At 37.0% G+C, this 15154-nt stretch overlaps 1 protein-coding gene across 1 annotated transcript in view; it reads left to right on the top strand.

Annotated features, from left to right (window-relative positions):
- Positions 1-2622: 2622 nt before the first annotated feature.
- Positions 2623-15154, top strand: part of ALDH1A1 (aldehyde dehydrogenase 1 family member A1) — a 53519-nt gene continuing 40987 nt past the window's right edge. Inside the window, exon 1 of the mRNA XM_086415527.1 lies at positions 2623-2741. Coding sequence (XP_086271653.1) covers positions 2676-2741 — 66 coding nt within the window. The 5' untranslated portion in view covers positions 2623-2675. The remainder of the gene's footprint in view (positions 2742-15154) is intronic.

Here is a 15154-nt window from a genome sequence, read left to right as displayed (position 1 = left end):
GACAGTTTTCACCAAGGACTAAAAGAAGTCAGATTTAAAAGAAAATTAAATTATGCTCCTCTTCCCACCCCTTCACAGGTGTGTGTGTGTAATTTAACTTGCCCCTAAGAAGGAAAGGATGATTAAACATACTTCATCTATGACTCCCAAGTTTAATTTCCAGCCCATCCTCTGCTGCATAAGCCTGCTAAAATATACAATATATATTGTACATAAAAATATACGAGCTTTGACCCAGTCTTGAAGTGGGGCTTCCTTGTCCCTGAGTTTTCACCAAAGCCATTTTCCCTTTGTAAAGGAGGGAAATGATCTCCTCAGCCTTTCACCCATGCAAACACTCCTAAGAACATCCTATTCTACAAGACAAATTCTAGGAGATGGGTGATATAAATACTTATTTCAGAAGCAGAGATCTCAGGCTCTGTGGTTTCTGGATAAGAAAGATCTGCCCTTCAAGAAAGATTAAGGTGGGAGAGTTCCTGATCCTCTAATCACAATTCTTTTCTCATAGAAGATACTCGGTAAATATTTGTAAAAATTTAATGGGCAGGTGTGGTAACCTGTTTCATAGCTGTTCCTTTTACCTACATTCTGTAATATCTGGCATAAAGGGACCTATTCTTATGTAATTATTCAATAAAATATGATTAAGAATGAGCATATAAATAGTGAGATGACACAGCAAGTATGCTGTGAAGCACTGAGCTTTGACTGCCTGGACAAGTGTTTGACTCCACAAACAACTGCAAAGCTGAGAGCAGAAGAAAGTAGCAAAACACAGCTGTCTGGGCCTGGCCAGAGCACCACTCTGTGAGTTATGTAACAGCTGTTGTGTAATTGTGCATTTAATTCAAAACACATTTTTAAGAGAGAAAACAATTAGATTTTTCAAAAAGAATGAAATTGTGAGTGAGGGGGATAGGGAGAGAGAGAAAAAAACAATGAAACAGCACAGAAGTTTCTGTCTAGTCTTCAAGCAGAGGCACAGTGGAGGCAAGGACCTCAGGGATGGTTGTCTTAGCATCTAGGGGCCTGACCTATGAGCTGAATCTGTTTTTGTAAATAAAATTGTATTGCAAAGTGTATTATGGTATTGGTTGACTGTAGAGTTGAGTAAATCAAAACAGAAACTATGTGGCCTAGAAAACAGAAAATAATCTTTCTCTCTTTACAGAAAAAAAGTTTGCTGACCCCCATCTTAGACAAATAAAAGGCTACGCTTGAGGGCCTGTGAGGGTGACGACTCAGAGAACAAAACAGCCGACTCTCGAGCCCATCTGGGAACGCTCTTATGGAGAGGAGGACAAGGAGAATAAATTAGAATAAGAACCAAGGTTTTGGTGTCACACTGGCCTGAAATGAAATTTTGCTTTTGTACTTATAAGATTGGTGTTCGTAAACAAGCTATTTTATGTCTGTAAAGTGGGGAACCCAGTGAGGGCGGAAAGAGAAAGTACGGTTCCTGCCCCTGATTAGGAGTAACTATTCAACAAACCTTAGCTTCCCTACTTAAATCCCATATTTGGAAAACCTGGCGCTTTTCACTGGAAGAAATAATTATTACTCTTAATTCTTGGTAATTGATTAAAAGCACCCAACGTTTTCCATCTTGTTCTGACTGTAACTTTTGCTAGACTTTTGATAAAATAAACTTTTATACTTAAAAATGGGAGTAGTACAGTTAAAATTTGTCCTTTTTGAATGTTCCCAACTTGAAACATTAATCTCATTTTAAGAACCTATATTACTCAAGAGTCCTGTTTAAATTCACTCTTGGTACAATTGCCTGCGTCAGTGATTGATAAATACCAGCCAACTTCCAAAACCAGAGGTTACTTTCATTTTAAGCAAGTTTTAGCAGACGATATTGCCATTTGCTATTGTGGTGAGTGTGTGACAGCACAGTCTGAGTTCCCTAAAAAATCCTGCTGACATTTCTGTTCCCACATATAAAAGATAATTTAGATAAAGACCATTTAAATAAAGATAAAGATAATTTAAATAAAGATAATTTAGAGCTCCTGAAATCCTAGTAGGTCTGCTTACCAAACACTGAAATACATTTGATGGGTATGATTCTTTTAAAGTGGCCTTGGGGTAGGGTCTCTAGAGGGGACCTAACAAAAAGCACCCTGCTTTTCTGGGACATGGACAGATTAGCCGATAGCACTGTCCTAAAGACACCTGGCCAGGATCCTTCCCTCACTCGCCTCTGCAAAGAACAAGTGCCCTTTGAGATTCCTTTTCAATCCTCGAATTCTCTGATTCCAAGTCTGTCAGAACACAGAAAGTTTCACAGTAACATAAAAAGCACGAAAAGCCAAAAAAATAATAACTGGCCTTAGTGGCCAGAGCAGCTGTGCTTCCTACACTTATCACAGGTTTCGGCTTTGTAAATTAATTCGTCTGCAAATAGTGCCCTGACTCCGGACGCAGCTTCAATACTGGAGCACTGGTTTCTTAAGGATTTAAGTTTAAAGTCAAGGGCTTCCTGCTCTAGGTGTTAGAAATAAGTAGTGTCGTTTTCTTTTTGCTCAGAGTTTGTTCATCCAATCATATCCCAGTATGCAAATAAACCTTAGCCCAAGCAGATAAAAAGGAACAAATAAAGCCAAGTGCTCTATCAGAACCAAATCGCTGAGCCTGTCACCTGTGTTCCAGGAGCGGAACCAGCAATGTCGTCCTCAGCCATGCCAGACGTACCTGCCCCACTCACCAATTTGCAGTTTAAATATACTAAGGTTAGTACAACTTCTGCTTGCTGCTTTGCCTCAGCTTTATAAAAACTACATTTATTTAAAGCACAAAAGGTCAATTTAAGTAAACTGGTGTAGAGAGCCCTTTGCAAATATAAAAATAAAAGGCTTGCAAAATGCAGGTCTGGGTTTAGTGTCTTGATCACATAATGAATTCTAAATCGTATCAGGCAACTTTTCAGAAATTTATTTCTTAAAATATTTCTAAGTAAAAGGAATGCTCTTCACTGTAATAGGTTCTTGTGCCAGGATTCAGTAGACTTTACTAAGCAGTTCTATTAACTTTAGGCAGAGTACCCAGCATATACAAGAGAGGCAAATACTTACTAGAGCAACTTACTGGAAACAGGCAAACAAATGGGAAATCGTTTTTTTTTTAAAGGAAAATAGAACAGAGAGAGAGAAACAGAGTATAGTGAAGTAAAACAGAGCATACTGAAGTAACATGATTTTTATATATGTCAAATGAGTGTTGAAATTGAAAGACCTGAATCTGATAATTGGACGAAGGATAACTCCAGTTACAAAAAACTACATGGTCCTTGCATTATTTAGCATATTTGGGAAAAGAAAGCCTTCTTATTTATTTCTCAGCCAAATTTGTTGCCATTGGAGCCGGCATGTAATTGTTAGCTAATAAATATTTAGAGAAAAAAGAGCAGGAGCCAGACCCAGACTTAAAAATCCACAGTTAGGGAGAAGGAGGAAATGGATCCTATTTGAGTCAATCAAGAGTATCTCTGAACTTCACCAGTTTCACACTGTTACATTCCTGCTTTCTAGTCAGAGCCTAGAACTTTCAGAGAAACAAATAACAAAACCAATCTAACCAAGATCATTTAAGAAGTGAGCTTTATGGTGTGATGCAGAAAGGAAAGTAAGAAAGGAACTATTCCCACTCAGGGAGAGCCACTTTGCTGTCTGACTTAACCAAGGAAATTCCAAGAGCACTGTAAGTTAATGATAAAGTCCTGCTATTATTGTTTCCTTACTTGTAACCATGGATGGTTTTGAAATTCTCATCTGTTAAATTTTCATTTTCATAAGCACAACAAATGAGGAAGTTGTTCAGCTGACTGGCTCTTTTCCATAGAAAAGTGTCTGCAGAGATCAGATTGTGCCTTTAACATGGTTGACCAACAGTTATAAAGCGTATTAAAGTATTAGTTTTACAAGGTTTTATTAAAAGGGAAAATATTTTTTTGTCCGTTTGATTTTATTCCAAATGGGAACATGAAAAATGTGATGAGACTATACCCTCCAAAGATTTTGCACTTGGCAAAAGCACGCCTAACAGATAACAAGACTCCAGTTTTCCCAACTTTCTGTTTGTCACTTGCAAGATATTTCAGTCCAAAGTAAATACATTTAAAAATGCATTCGTTTTATAAAGATCAAAACCACTGGCAATGATTGAGTTATCTATCCCCTTACTATTATAACATAGTTTTGTTTTGTTTTTCCCCATGATACTGGGAAGATATTTTGATAGTCTGAATGTCACATTTTCTGGTAGTCTGAATGTCACATCTTTTAAAAATTTGGTTTGCAAAAGTTTGAAGTCTTCCTTGTCTGTGAATTTCCAGCAAACTGTAACATGAAATATTCTTTCTACTGAACTAAGCTTCATTAAGTAGTAATTAATTAAACATGTGAGAAACAGTAGTGGACAAATGAGATAGTCCTCAAAATATAGATACAAACACAGATCTAGTGATTCTTTAACATATAGAGATGATTTTAAGATTAATATAGCCTGTTCATTTAAAAGTCATTACACAAGAACACCCTCTAGGGAAACTAACTGACCTAAGTGCTCAAAAGGAGGCAAGATTCCAAGAGCAGGAATTTGCTCTTGCATATAAGAACTTTTCTGGGTAAAAATACCCAGTGCAAGCAAGTCAGTGAATTTCGATTGCTCACACATCTTCTCTATAAATCTGTTCTGCTCAGATAGCATTTTATTGTCTGATTTATTGGTTACAGCATTTTCACACTTGGGAGGACACCAGTTATGTATGTAATTAAATCTAAATGGGTGAGCTTTTTCAAATGCCTTTGCATTTTCTTTTTACTGTGCCTAACTGAAGAACTGTATTGGATTTGCACTTGCAAGAGGAGTTGGAAAAAGATGGTTATTAGCTAACTTTCCTGCTTGCAAACAAAATAAGGGATTTTATAGTGTCTGAGAAATTACCTTGTATAGCAAGCCCCTAAACTACGTTATTTTTCTTGCACTATTTTAGTGTTCATGTTTATTATCATTAGAATATGTTGGTTGTTGGAGCAAGGTGGAGGAAAGAGACAAGCAAGACTGAGTAACAAAAAACTATTGCAACTACAGTAGAAGATCTATACATGCTCTCAAGCTTGAGACTGCTTCTAGTCCAAACAAAAGATCTCACTGATGCCTAACTTTCATGACTTTACAGTCTACTTTGTTTTTTAAGGTGCATAAAACAGAGATCCCAGTTTAAGAAATACTTTATAAAATGATACCAAAGTTTTTGGAATTTAAAATCTCAGTAACATCAGTATAAGTGCACTCAAACTCAGAGTCTGTCCCTATCCTCATATCCGTGCCCTGCCCCCCACCCCATTTCTAGTTCTAAACGAACTCTCTCTCTGCCAGCTCTCTGCTCATCCTTTTAAAGGATGAGGTTCTTCGGAAATTGTGTGATCTTTGGGAAAACTACATTACCTCTCTCTGCCTTGGTTTCCTTACATGTGAAACGGGAATTCTCAAGGTTGAAGTAAGCATTACATGCATTTAATGCATATGAAGTCCTTTAAATAGTACCTGACACATGGGAAGTGATTGATTAACATTAGCCATCTTAGTCCGATTTATTTTTCTGAATTCTATCCAATTTTCCAGGACCTTCTTTTACTCAGCCTTTCCTAGATCTGTTTCCCACAAGGGTTCTTCTCACTTCATTGTCATCCCCTAGCTTTTCTGTCACTCTTTCTTGCACAGTCATGCCCCACCTGACAAGGATTTCATTGGAACTAAGTTCCAAGGGTTTATCCTGGATTTCAGGGATCAAGAACTTTCTCTTACAGGATTTGGTATCTTTGTTTTCCATTCTCCCTTTACAACACTATTTTCTACCTTAAAGACAAATAGAAAATTCAAGAAGAAAGCTTTCTCAGACAGGAATCAAACCCCCAAATATTTAGTTTGACTCTTAAATGTAACTCATTCAATAATGAATGACTTATTCATGCTAGAAAAGATCTTCATTGGCTAATGACATTTCACATACCCACACAGACACTCACACAGACAGGAAATATAGTTAAGTTTCATTGTGTTTACTCTGTGCCAATGACTGTTTTAGTTATTTATGATGGTTTTATTTTCTCTTTATTATAACCCTATGAGGATGTTAGTATTCCTGCTTTGTATTTGAGGAGACTGAAGAATAGAGTGGCAAAGTAACTTTCCTTAAGTTACACAGCCAGTAAATGACAAAGCTAGACTTGGAACGCTGGCAGCTTCAGCCCTCACCCCAAGTGACTCGTCTAAGACCAGTATCACTACTTTGGGACATGGAGTTGCTGGCATCCTAGTCTATCTTTATTCTGACTTTCATTTGTCCAGTCCTGATTACTGGAGGGGACATGCGTATGAGCCTTTCCAGCTGTTGCTCAGCTGTTTCCAGGCCAACAGGAGGAAGTTTGCCACCAATTTAGAAAAAGTGGAGAACAATAAGAAAGGTTGGAAACAAACAGACTTTCCAATTTGATTGAAAAGGTGGGGTTTGAGCTGGGAGAGGCTGTGATGTAGAAGACTATGACACAGGTGTGCAATTCCTGTGAGAACTGTATTTCTTCAACTCCTAGGGAATAATAAAATTATAAATTTATTTTTATAATAAAATAATAAATTTTGGAGGAGGCTATATTTCCCCAGCTTTCTGGTATTATCACTTAACCCATGTAGGTTAAATATATGTTTTTGATAAAGAAGGTTTATGAATCATTGAATACTATGTGCTAGGCACAATTTAAAGTGTGTGTGTGTGTCTGTGTGTGTGTGTGTTTCATCATTATCTCCCTTTAAATTCTTGAAACAAACAAATTCAGGCCACATGCATTTCCAAATATCCCATTCTTTTCACTCGTTTCTCCTTTTTTCCCTTCTTCTCTCTCTCATTTTATATCCCTTTATTTACCAAATCATCGAATTGTTCTTATGATAGTTCTTATGATATCAGAAAGCAAGAATGATTCTTGCCTCGTGGAGCTTGTATTCCTGGAGGGGGTAGGAAGAAAACTAAAAAGAAGAAAACTGAAAGCTGAGACAATATGAGGAGAAGAGCTTTCTTTGGATGAGGTGTCAGGGAAAGGCTCTTTAGGAAGGGGACAGTTAAGGGAAGTCTGAGGGAGGCAGACATAAGGTGGCCATGGAATTGAGGAAACAAAGACCCAGAGTAAGAACAGCAGCAGGGACATCTGTGGACAAGGGCATGGTATATTCAAGGAACTATCCAAAGGCGACCATGGTTGGAATGAAGTGAGGAAGAGAGAGCATGGATAAGGCTGGAGATGAGGCTGCTGCCAGACTGCCTGATGGGTTTCATTGGAGCAAACCACTGAGGGGTGCTTAGAACAGGACAGGACCTAGGTTCAAGACAAAGACGACTGTGCTGTGCCACTGCTTTCATTTGGGAGATCGTTTAGCTCCCCTCTGACTGATGGAATATTTTGTTTGCTCTTGGCTGGGAAGCAGTTGAATATATAGCGGGATGGCTGCAAGGTGAGGTAACTTAACAAGATAAGTCCGGCTTCGATTTCCAGCTCTTCTACTTATTTAATGATATGACCTTGGCCAAGCTTCTAAGCTCCTTGACTTTCAGTTCCTTTGTCTGTAAATTAGGAATAATAATGACTACCTTGGAAAGTGGCTGTGAGAATTAGGGTAATTTGTGGAAAGTGCCTGGCACTTACTTATTAGCTCCTTGGTCCAGGCTCTTTTTAACCCTCTCCTTCCCAAGATGATTCCTAGAATTCTAAAAACTTTCAGTTGCCAATGTAAGCAAATCAAATGCTTGCACTGCTTGTCACAGTTCAAAACTACATTCATCTGTTGGTCTCATTTGAAGTTCATAATTAACTGTCAGGAAGGAGATAGGGAAGATGTCTCATTTTAAGGCTGAGGAACCTGAGCTTAGATAGCTTAAGTGACTTGTTCAAGGTCACACAGCTTTTAAGAGGCAAAGACAGAATGAGCTGAATCTTCTCATTTCAGATCTGATTCTTTTCCACGAGAGTTCATTTTTTCCCCTCAACACTGAAAATAGCAGTATTTAATATTTGAATCTCATTAGATTGTCTCTAACAAGTGCTTTTGCACCTGTTACTTAATTTGTATCATTCATTCCTTACTCTGACTGAGAGAATGGCAATTTGGATGATAAGAGAAGAGAGATGATTTGGACATCAGATCCCTAAACAGGTGGACTGGTAGAAAGAAGATACTCCAGAGCAGTATAATCTCAAATTTAATTATGTAAGTGACACTTACAGACCATATTGAAATGCAAATTCCAATGCTGTAGGTCTGAGGTGAGATCTGGTATTCTGGATTTCTAATAGACTTCTAGGATTTGTTGATGCTACTTAAAGCATGGTTTGTTGACCAGCAGCAATTGTCGAAAAGCGTTGAGTCAGCGTTATAACTTTGCCTACACGGTGGTCACCATTGAATTAGGGACCTGACGTGCTGTTTCTCCCAGAAAGTGGCTGTCACACTTTCTGGGAGAAATAGGAAAGTCCACTCACACCCAGCCAGGTCAGAAGTATTTATTTTCTCCTTCAGAAAGTGCCAAGTCCTGCAAGAACTAGATCATGGCCATGAGCCAGTGATGGAACCAACTTTGATTTTTTTCCTGGGATATAAACCTTCTTTAAGAATGTGATATTTAACTCATCTCTGAAGACTGTGTCTTGGCAAACTGTTTTGTTCTCAGACACCTGATTAGCTTTAAGAAAATCTTATCAACAAAATCCTAAAGTAAATAGCACATTGCCTAAAAGAGGATGTTATTCCCATTTCGTAAGAGCTCTCAGAACCAGTGTTCACAGGGTTTCCTTAAACTGGACTTCACATATTTGTCATTAACTACTTGCCAGAATAAGGGGGTGGGGTGAGAAAAACTCTTGAAGAGTATGAGAAACAACTCATTTGAAGAGCAACCCAAAGTTAGATTAGTATCTCTAAAATGGCCTGGGTAATCTATGGGATGATATAACACAGAGCAGCATAAAAGAACCCTCCTGGGAATACTAGCATTGATAAAATGGCCATGCACTTCTCTTAAAGTGGCAATTATCTAGCATAGAGTGGTGGTGGTTTGGGTATTCATGATGCTATTATAATTGTGGCCAAATGCGTTATACGTTTATTAGATTGAAGTGTCCATATTGAGCCCTGTTCAAAAAAATATGAGCAATAATTACTTCATTATTAAACATTTAATTAAGAGCCACTGCTAATAAGCAAATCAGAAAAGTAAATTTTTGTGTAAACTGTATTTCATCATAGTGATACATTTTGAGTATATATGTGCGCGAGTATGTAAGTGTGTGTGAGTCTGTCTGTCAAAAGTTCCCACAAATACCAGCATTGCTTGCAAGGTGTGTAAAATGTTGCTAATATTTGACTTTCTGATATTATAATATCTATACCTGATGCCTTTATTGTAATGTTGGAATTATTAATGTGAATTTCTTGACTGGGCATTTGCATAAACATCACACTTCTTAAAATTTTATCTGAACAACTCTCTCCCTCACCTTGAGTCCATTAACTGACCATTTCCACTGCTCTCCGAATACTTTTTCAGAAGTCAAAGAAATGTAAATATCAAACGGCTGAATTATGCTCTACATTTGGCACTTTCTTTAGAAGGAAGGTATATATGCAAGCAATTATATTTTGGGTCTTAGTATTGTTAAGTATTAAATATTTACAGAACTTTCTAGTGCTTCTGCAGCTTACTTCTGATATAGGGTATACATAATGTATGGAAATTATTGATGAGTATTTTTGTCAGCTGTGGGACAAAATGATGATGTGGCTCAAATCAGAAAAGCTTCAGCATCTTTTCTTTTTCCCTGATTGAGTTGAAAAGGATGAAAAGGCTCTTCCAAAGACAAGTAAGAAAAGAGTATACACTTATGTTACTGAACTCAGACTATAATATAAAACAGAAATGAAAAGGAAAAACTTTATTTCTCCTACTTTTGTTTTGGCCACCCTCTCATTTTATTCTCATTCTTTTGACTGCAGTTAAGCATTTTCCTCCCATCTGTTATTTCCTTCTTAATTTCCTTTTGGATTTTTTTTTTTTTTTTTAACTTTGAGTCTCAACATTTTGCTTTGCTGCCTCAGGGTTTGGGTTAAAAATAATTGCCAGAAGATCTAGCTTTGTTACTTTAAAATGTTTAACACCCCCACCTGACTTTTGCTTAGTCTCTCTCTCTCATTAGCTCCCATCTTGGTTCTTTCTCCCTGCCCCACTCCCCACCCTCCGGGTCTTTGGTACATTTTTGTTTCCTAATGCGGGGGAAAAGTTAACACATTTACAACATGCAGCACTTCCTATACATTTTCAACTGTACCCATTATTCCACGTGGCCGAGACTCAGGGTGTCCGGTTTGGAATTTCACACAGGTGACATAAAATGGAGAATCCCTTCACCCTTCCTCACTCTTGGCATGACTTAAAAGAGATTCTTTGTGCGTTGAAAATGTGATCTGTTAAAATCTCTCTGCCACCAAGACAGCGCTGGCTTCTCTTACTGCATCCAGAGCTGCTGGCCCAGTTGCAGTCCTGCATAGATCAGATGAATTTGGGGCACCCCAAGAGACTTCTGGAGGGAATCAGGGCTTCTCTTTTAAGCCAACGGATTTCAAAATCTCAGCAGATAAGGCTAATAGGTTTTATTTGCCTATTAGACAAATCTAACTTCATCTAAACCAGTCATATTTTGAGGAAAGTGCCTATTTATTTAGAATTGTAGCTTTATACCAAACACACGAAGATATACAAACTTTTCCTCAGGAAAGGCTTTCTTTCATTCAAAATTATGACTTATTCTTGGACACTAAACTACATTCAGGAAACAGCCATTTTCTTTTTTTAAATCAAACTTTATATAATGTATCTCTTACAATCTGACATATCTAAAATTTAAAGAGTAAAAATCAATTATTAAGTTGCCTCAACATTTCCATTGATTGTTTCTCCAAGTAAGAAGCACTTGAAGTTTAAGAGTATGCCTAGGCATCTATAATTTCCCATCAGTATTGTGAACTTGGAGTCTACTGCACATATATATTATTCAAAAGTATCCTGAGTCCAAACTTCATAATTAGAATATAGTTAATATAGTGGTTAAATAGGATCCAATAATTGTTTTTTACTTTTATAGCATGATCCCTTTCCCTCCAAACTTGCTAAAGGCAAATAGCAAATGGAAAATGAAGTTGTAATCAGGATAGATCATTTCAACAGACCTAAAATGGTTTCATAATCATTTTAGTAAACATCTATTAACCTATACATCTCCATATAACCATTTTATATAACTATAGGAAGGATGATTATTCAAAAACATTCAGCTACACAGTTGGCTGTAAGGCATATATAAACTGAATAAAATTAAAACAGAGAACAAGATGATCAAGATAGTGCCTACCAATAAATTCTCCACAGCTAAGGGGAAGAAAAGGATAGTACAATGCCAGATTCTTTCATCTCATTATCTGTGCCGAATTTTGTTTTCATACTCAAAGGCTTGCTGTTTGGGGGAGAATGTATATCATTGATAATTTACAGACTATGTTGATACATCATTCTTCTCTAAAGCCCTAAGACCTCATGCCTGGAATGTTTAAATGGTGTCTAGGCTAATCCCTTGGACTCTGTTTGTTGTTGTTGTTGTTGTTGTTGTTGTTTAGTCACTAAGTCTATCTTGTCGGAAACTTTTGTGACCCTGTGGACCATAGTCCGTGAGGCCTCTCTGTCCATGTGATTTCCCAGATAAGAATACTAGAGTGGGTTCTTATTTCCTTCTCCAAGGGATCTTCCCAGACCAGGGATTGAACCTGTGTCTCCTGCACTGGCAGGCAGATTCTTTACTGTTGAGCCACCAGAGAAGCCTGACTCTGTTTGCTCTATCTCAAATCCATTTTTGGTACGTTAAAATCAGTATTTCTAAAACATCCATATGATCCTGTCACTGTCTTATAACATCCAGGATAAAGTAACTTGGGTGTCAAAATCCATCACTAACTGGTTTCATTTTCACTGTTGGAATTTATCTAAGACTTGTTTCCATTGGAATTCTCTGCTTGGGGCTGATTTCTTGACTGTCCAAATATCCCAAGAGGGTTCCCTCTCTCTGCTCCTTGTTTTCCTTCTTTCTACCAATTCAGTCCAAATTTTCAAGGTTGGATTCTTCCAGGCCATGCTCCTTTCTTCTGTGAGTTTCTCTGTGCAACTTACTAATTAAAGCACTGCTTTGGTCATTGTACTCTACAATCTTCAATTCTTTACTGACTGATCATGATATAAATATACTCTCCTCTTAGATCATAGCCACTTGGAAGCAGGGCCATAGCTCACTAATCTTCCATGTTTCCCTATTACCAACAGAGTATTTCTCAGGCGTCTACTCATTATTTGACTAACACTTTTCTGATAAAACAAAAATAATGATTTTGTGTCATATGAGTATAAGCACAAATTCGAACAAAAATTAAGTTCACTGTATTTCCCTATATTAAAGATGGAAACTGAATAATGCAGAGTAATTGCTGGTAATTTAAGATCATCTGCCACTGATCTCTTTAGTAGCCTGGAGGAGGATAGATAAACTTCTGTTCTTACTTTAATGTTCACTTACAAAATATTCACTGACTTTAGTCTGAAAAGGGAGTTTTATGTACAGTTTAAATACAAGAGTCTGATAATGAAAATAGATAGTACATACATATTATAATGGTTCTTTCACCAAAGAGAATGTATGAAGGGATTAAAATAATTTGTAATACACTGGGATGACCCTGAGGGATGGGATAGGGAGGGAGATGAGAGGAGGGTTCAGGATGGGGAACACATGTACACCCATGGCTGATTCATGTCAATGTATGGCAAAAACCACTACAATACTGTAAAGTAATTAGCCTCCAATTAAAATAAATTAAAAAAAAGTAATTTGTAATATATTGAGAGCATATTATTAAAGAGTTGAAACCACAAATTATCAGTGTAAGAGGACTTAGGTGAGAGATGATAAGCTTCACCACGGGCCTAACAAAATATAATACATTCTGTACCTTCTTTTTATTAGAGTTTTGGTGAAATTGCACTGTGGAAGGGTGGAACTCTGGGCATATTTCTGACAGGGGGAGACTTTGTGCTCTCTTAGTTTAGAGATACAAAATTGGAGGAAGTCATACTATCTTTAGAGCAGAGAAAATGCAGAATTAGAAATTTGCAAGGCTGGCTAAAGAATATAGGACAAATAACATGATGTCTTTAGTTTCTGTTTGTTAGCTGATGAGCTGATGTGTAGATAGCTAGCTTTAATTCAAAACAAAACATAATAAGTAATTTATTAGTAGGATATTAAAATGCTATGTTAGGAAACAGGAAAAAAAGAGGTTAAATCCAACTGGACCAACTAGTGAAATCCTCAGGAGGAAATGACATTTTAAAAGAGCTTGAAGTATGAGGAGAAGAAAATAATGAAACTCCAGTCTGATAAACAGTGTAGAATGAGGCTGAAACAAAGGGGAAAGAGTGGGAAAAAGGTTGGAAAATGATCTTGGGGCCAAGTGGTGATACACCTCGAACACCATGCTGAGGAGTTTGAGAAGGGAGAACAACCCACATGTTCTGAGAAGGTGACACAATTTGAACTGGTTTTTCTTGGGAAGATTATAACAAGATGAAAAATCAATTAGGCAGAGACAGGGGGCAGGGAGAATAGGGAAAGTATTTTTGTTTTTTTTTTTTCAAGATAGTATAGAGTGAGTAAGTGAGCGAAAGTCACTCAGTCGTGTCCAACTGTTTGCGAGCCCACGGACTATACAGTCCACGGAATTCTCCAGGCCAGAATACTGGAGTGGGTAGACTTTCCCTTCTCCGGATAGCATAGAACACAGTGATAAAAAAGGATGAGTAGGGGTTCTGTGTGTCTTTAACAGAAGAGGGAAGGGGTGTGTGTGTGTGAGAGAGAGAATACAAGAACAAGTTTTAGAACCTTAGTTTGAAGTGAGAGCAGTGTAAAGCTAGAAATGACAACGAGCTGAACTTGGGACAGTTTGATTAAGGTGCTTCCCAGTGATCTCTTGGGGGAAAAATAGGACTAAAGACATAGGAAAGAAAACACTGTAAACTTGAAGAATATGAACTATAAAGCCTGCAATAACTTCAGGGAAAAAAAGATAACATATAGTGAAGGACTCTTTGGCAAACATATCAAAATTTACACATTCAGCCTAGTAGTCATTTCTTTCAAAGCAGTCAATTTTAGGTATCTACACTTGTTTCAACTATTTGTACGAGATTAAGATTTGTTGTTAGGCCCAAAAAGGAAGAATTTTCCTTCAAATTTGCCTTTAGAACTTAGAACAAATTATTTTTAATATCTTTGTTATCAAAAGATAATAAATGTTTATCCTTTGAAAGTAGATTTGATTTTCACAAGTAGGCTAAAATCATTTAAACTTCATCTAGGGTATAAAGTGGGTAAGCAATCAGAGCAAGGCTTCTATGCACAATTAAGCTGTGACTGTAAGTTGATGGTATTTTCTTGTTCATCATAAATTTCCTCTAACCTTTCAGTATCTAAAGATAAATTTCATTGAATATTTAAATCTTATATTTACAATAATGGTATAACAGTTTTTTATTTCTCCCTCAGCCATCTTTTAAAAATGAATTTTATCATTAAATAAAATATTGTAAATAAAAAAAAAATAATAATAGCTACAATGCTGATTCACTCCAAAAGATGTTGAGCAAGTCAGTAGTTGTAATCTAAATTTATTTTTCTTTAAGTTCAACTAAGAAGTTTATATTTTTTTCCTAGAGGCTAATAGGAATTTTATGGTCTTTGTCTGTATTATATTACCCTATCAGAGAAACAAGGATTTTCTCGATACTTCTATCTTTCTCAAACTTCCATATTTGTGTCTTTGGACATCTAGTCTCTTTATTTGAACTGCTTTGTACCACTTCCCCTTTAATTTACTCATGTCCACATCTTTTTCCTGTCAGTTCCAGGCTAGCACTACAATTCTTTGGAACTCCTCCAAATACATAGGTTACATTGGCATGAATAGGCAACTAAGGAGACATATCCTTCCTCTTGTTTTT

Source organism: Bos grunniens, chromosome 8, assembly GCF_055505025.1.
Source record: "Bos grunniens cultivar Pamir isolate PY7600 chromosome 8, Bosgru_T2T1.0, whole genome shotgun sequence".
NCBI lineage: Eukaryota > Metazoa > Chordata > Mammalia > Artiodactyla > Bovidae > Bos > Bos grunniens.
The sequence above is the reverse complement of the archived record's forward strand: the minus strand, read 5'-3'. Positions and strand labels throughout refer to the sequence as shown.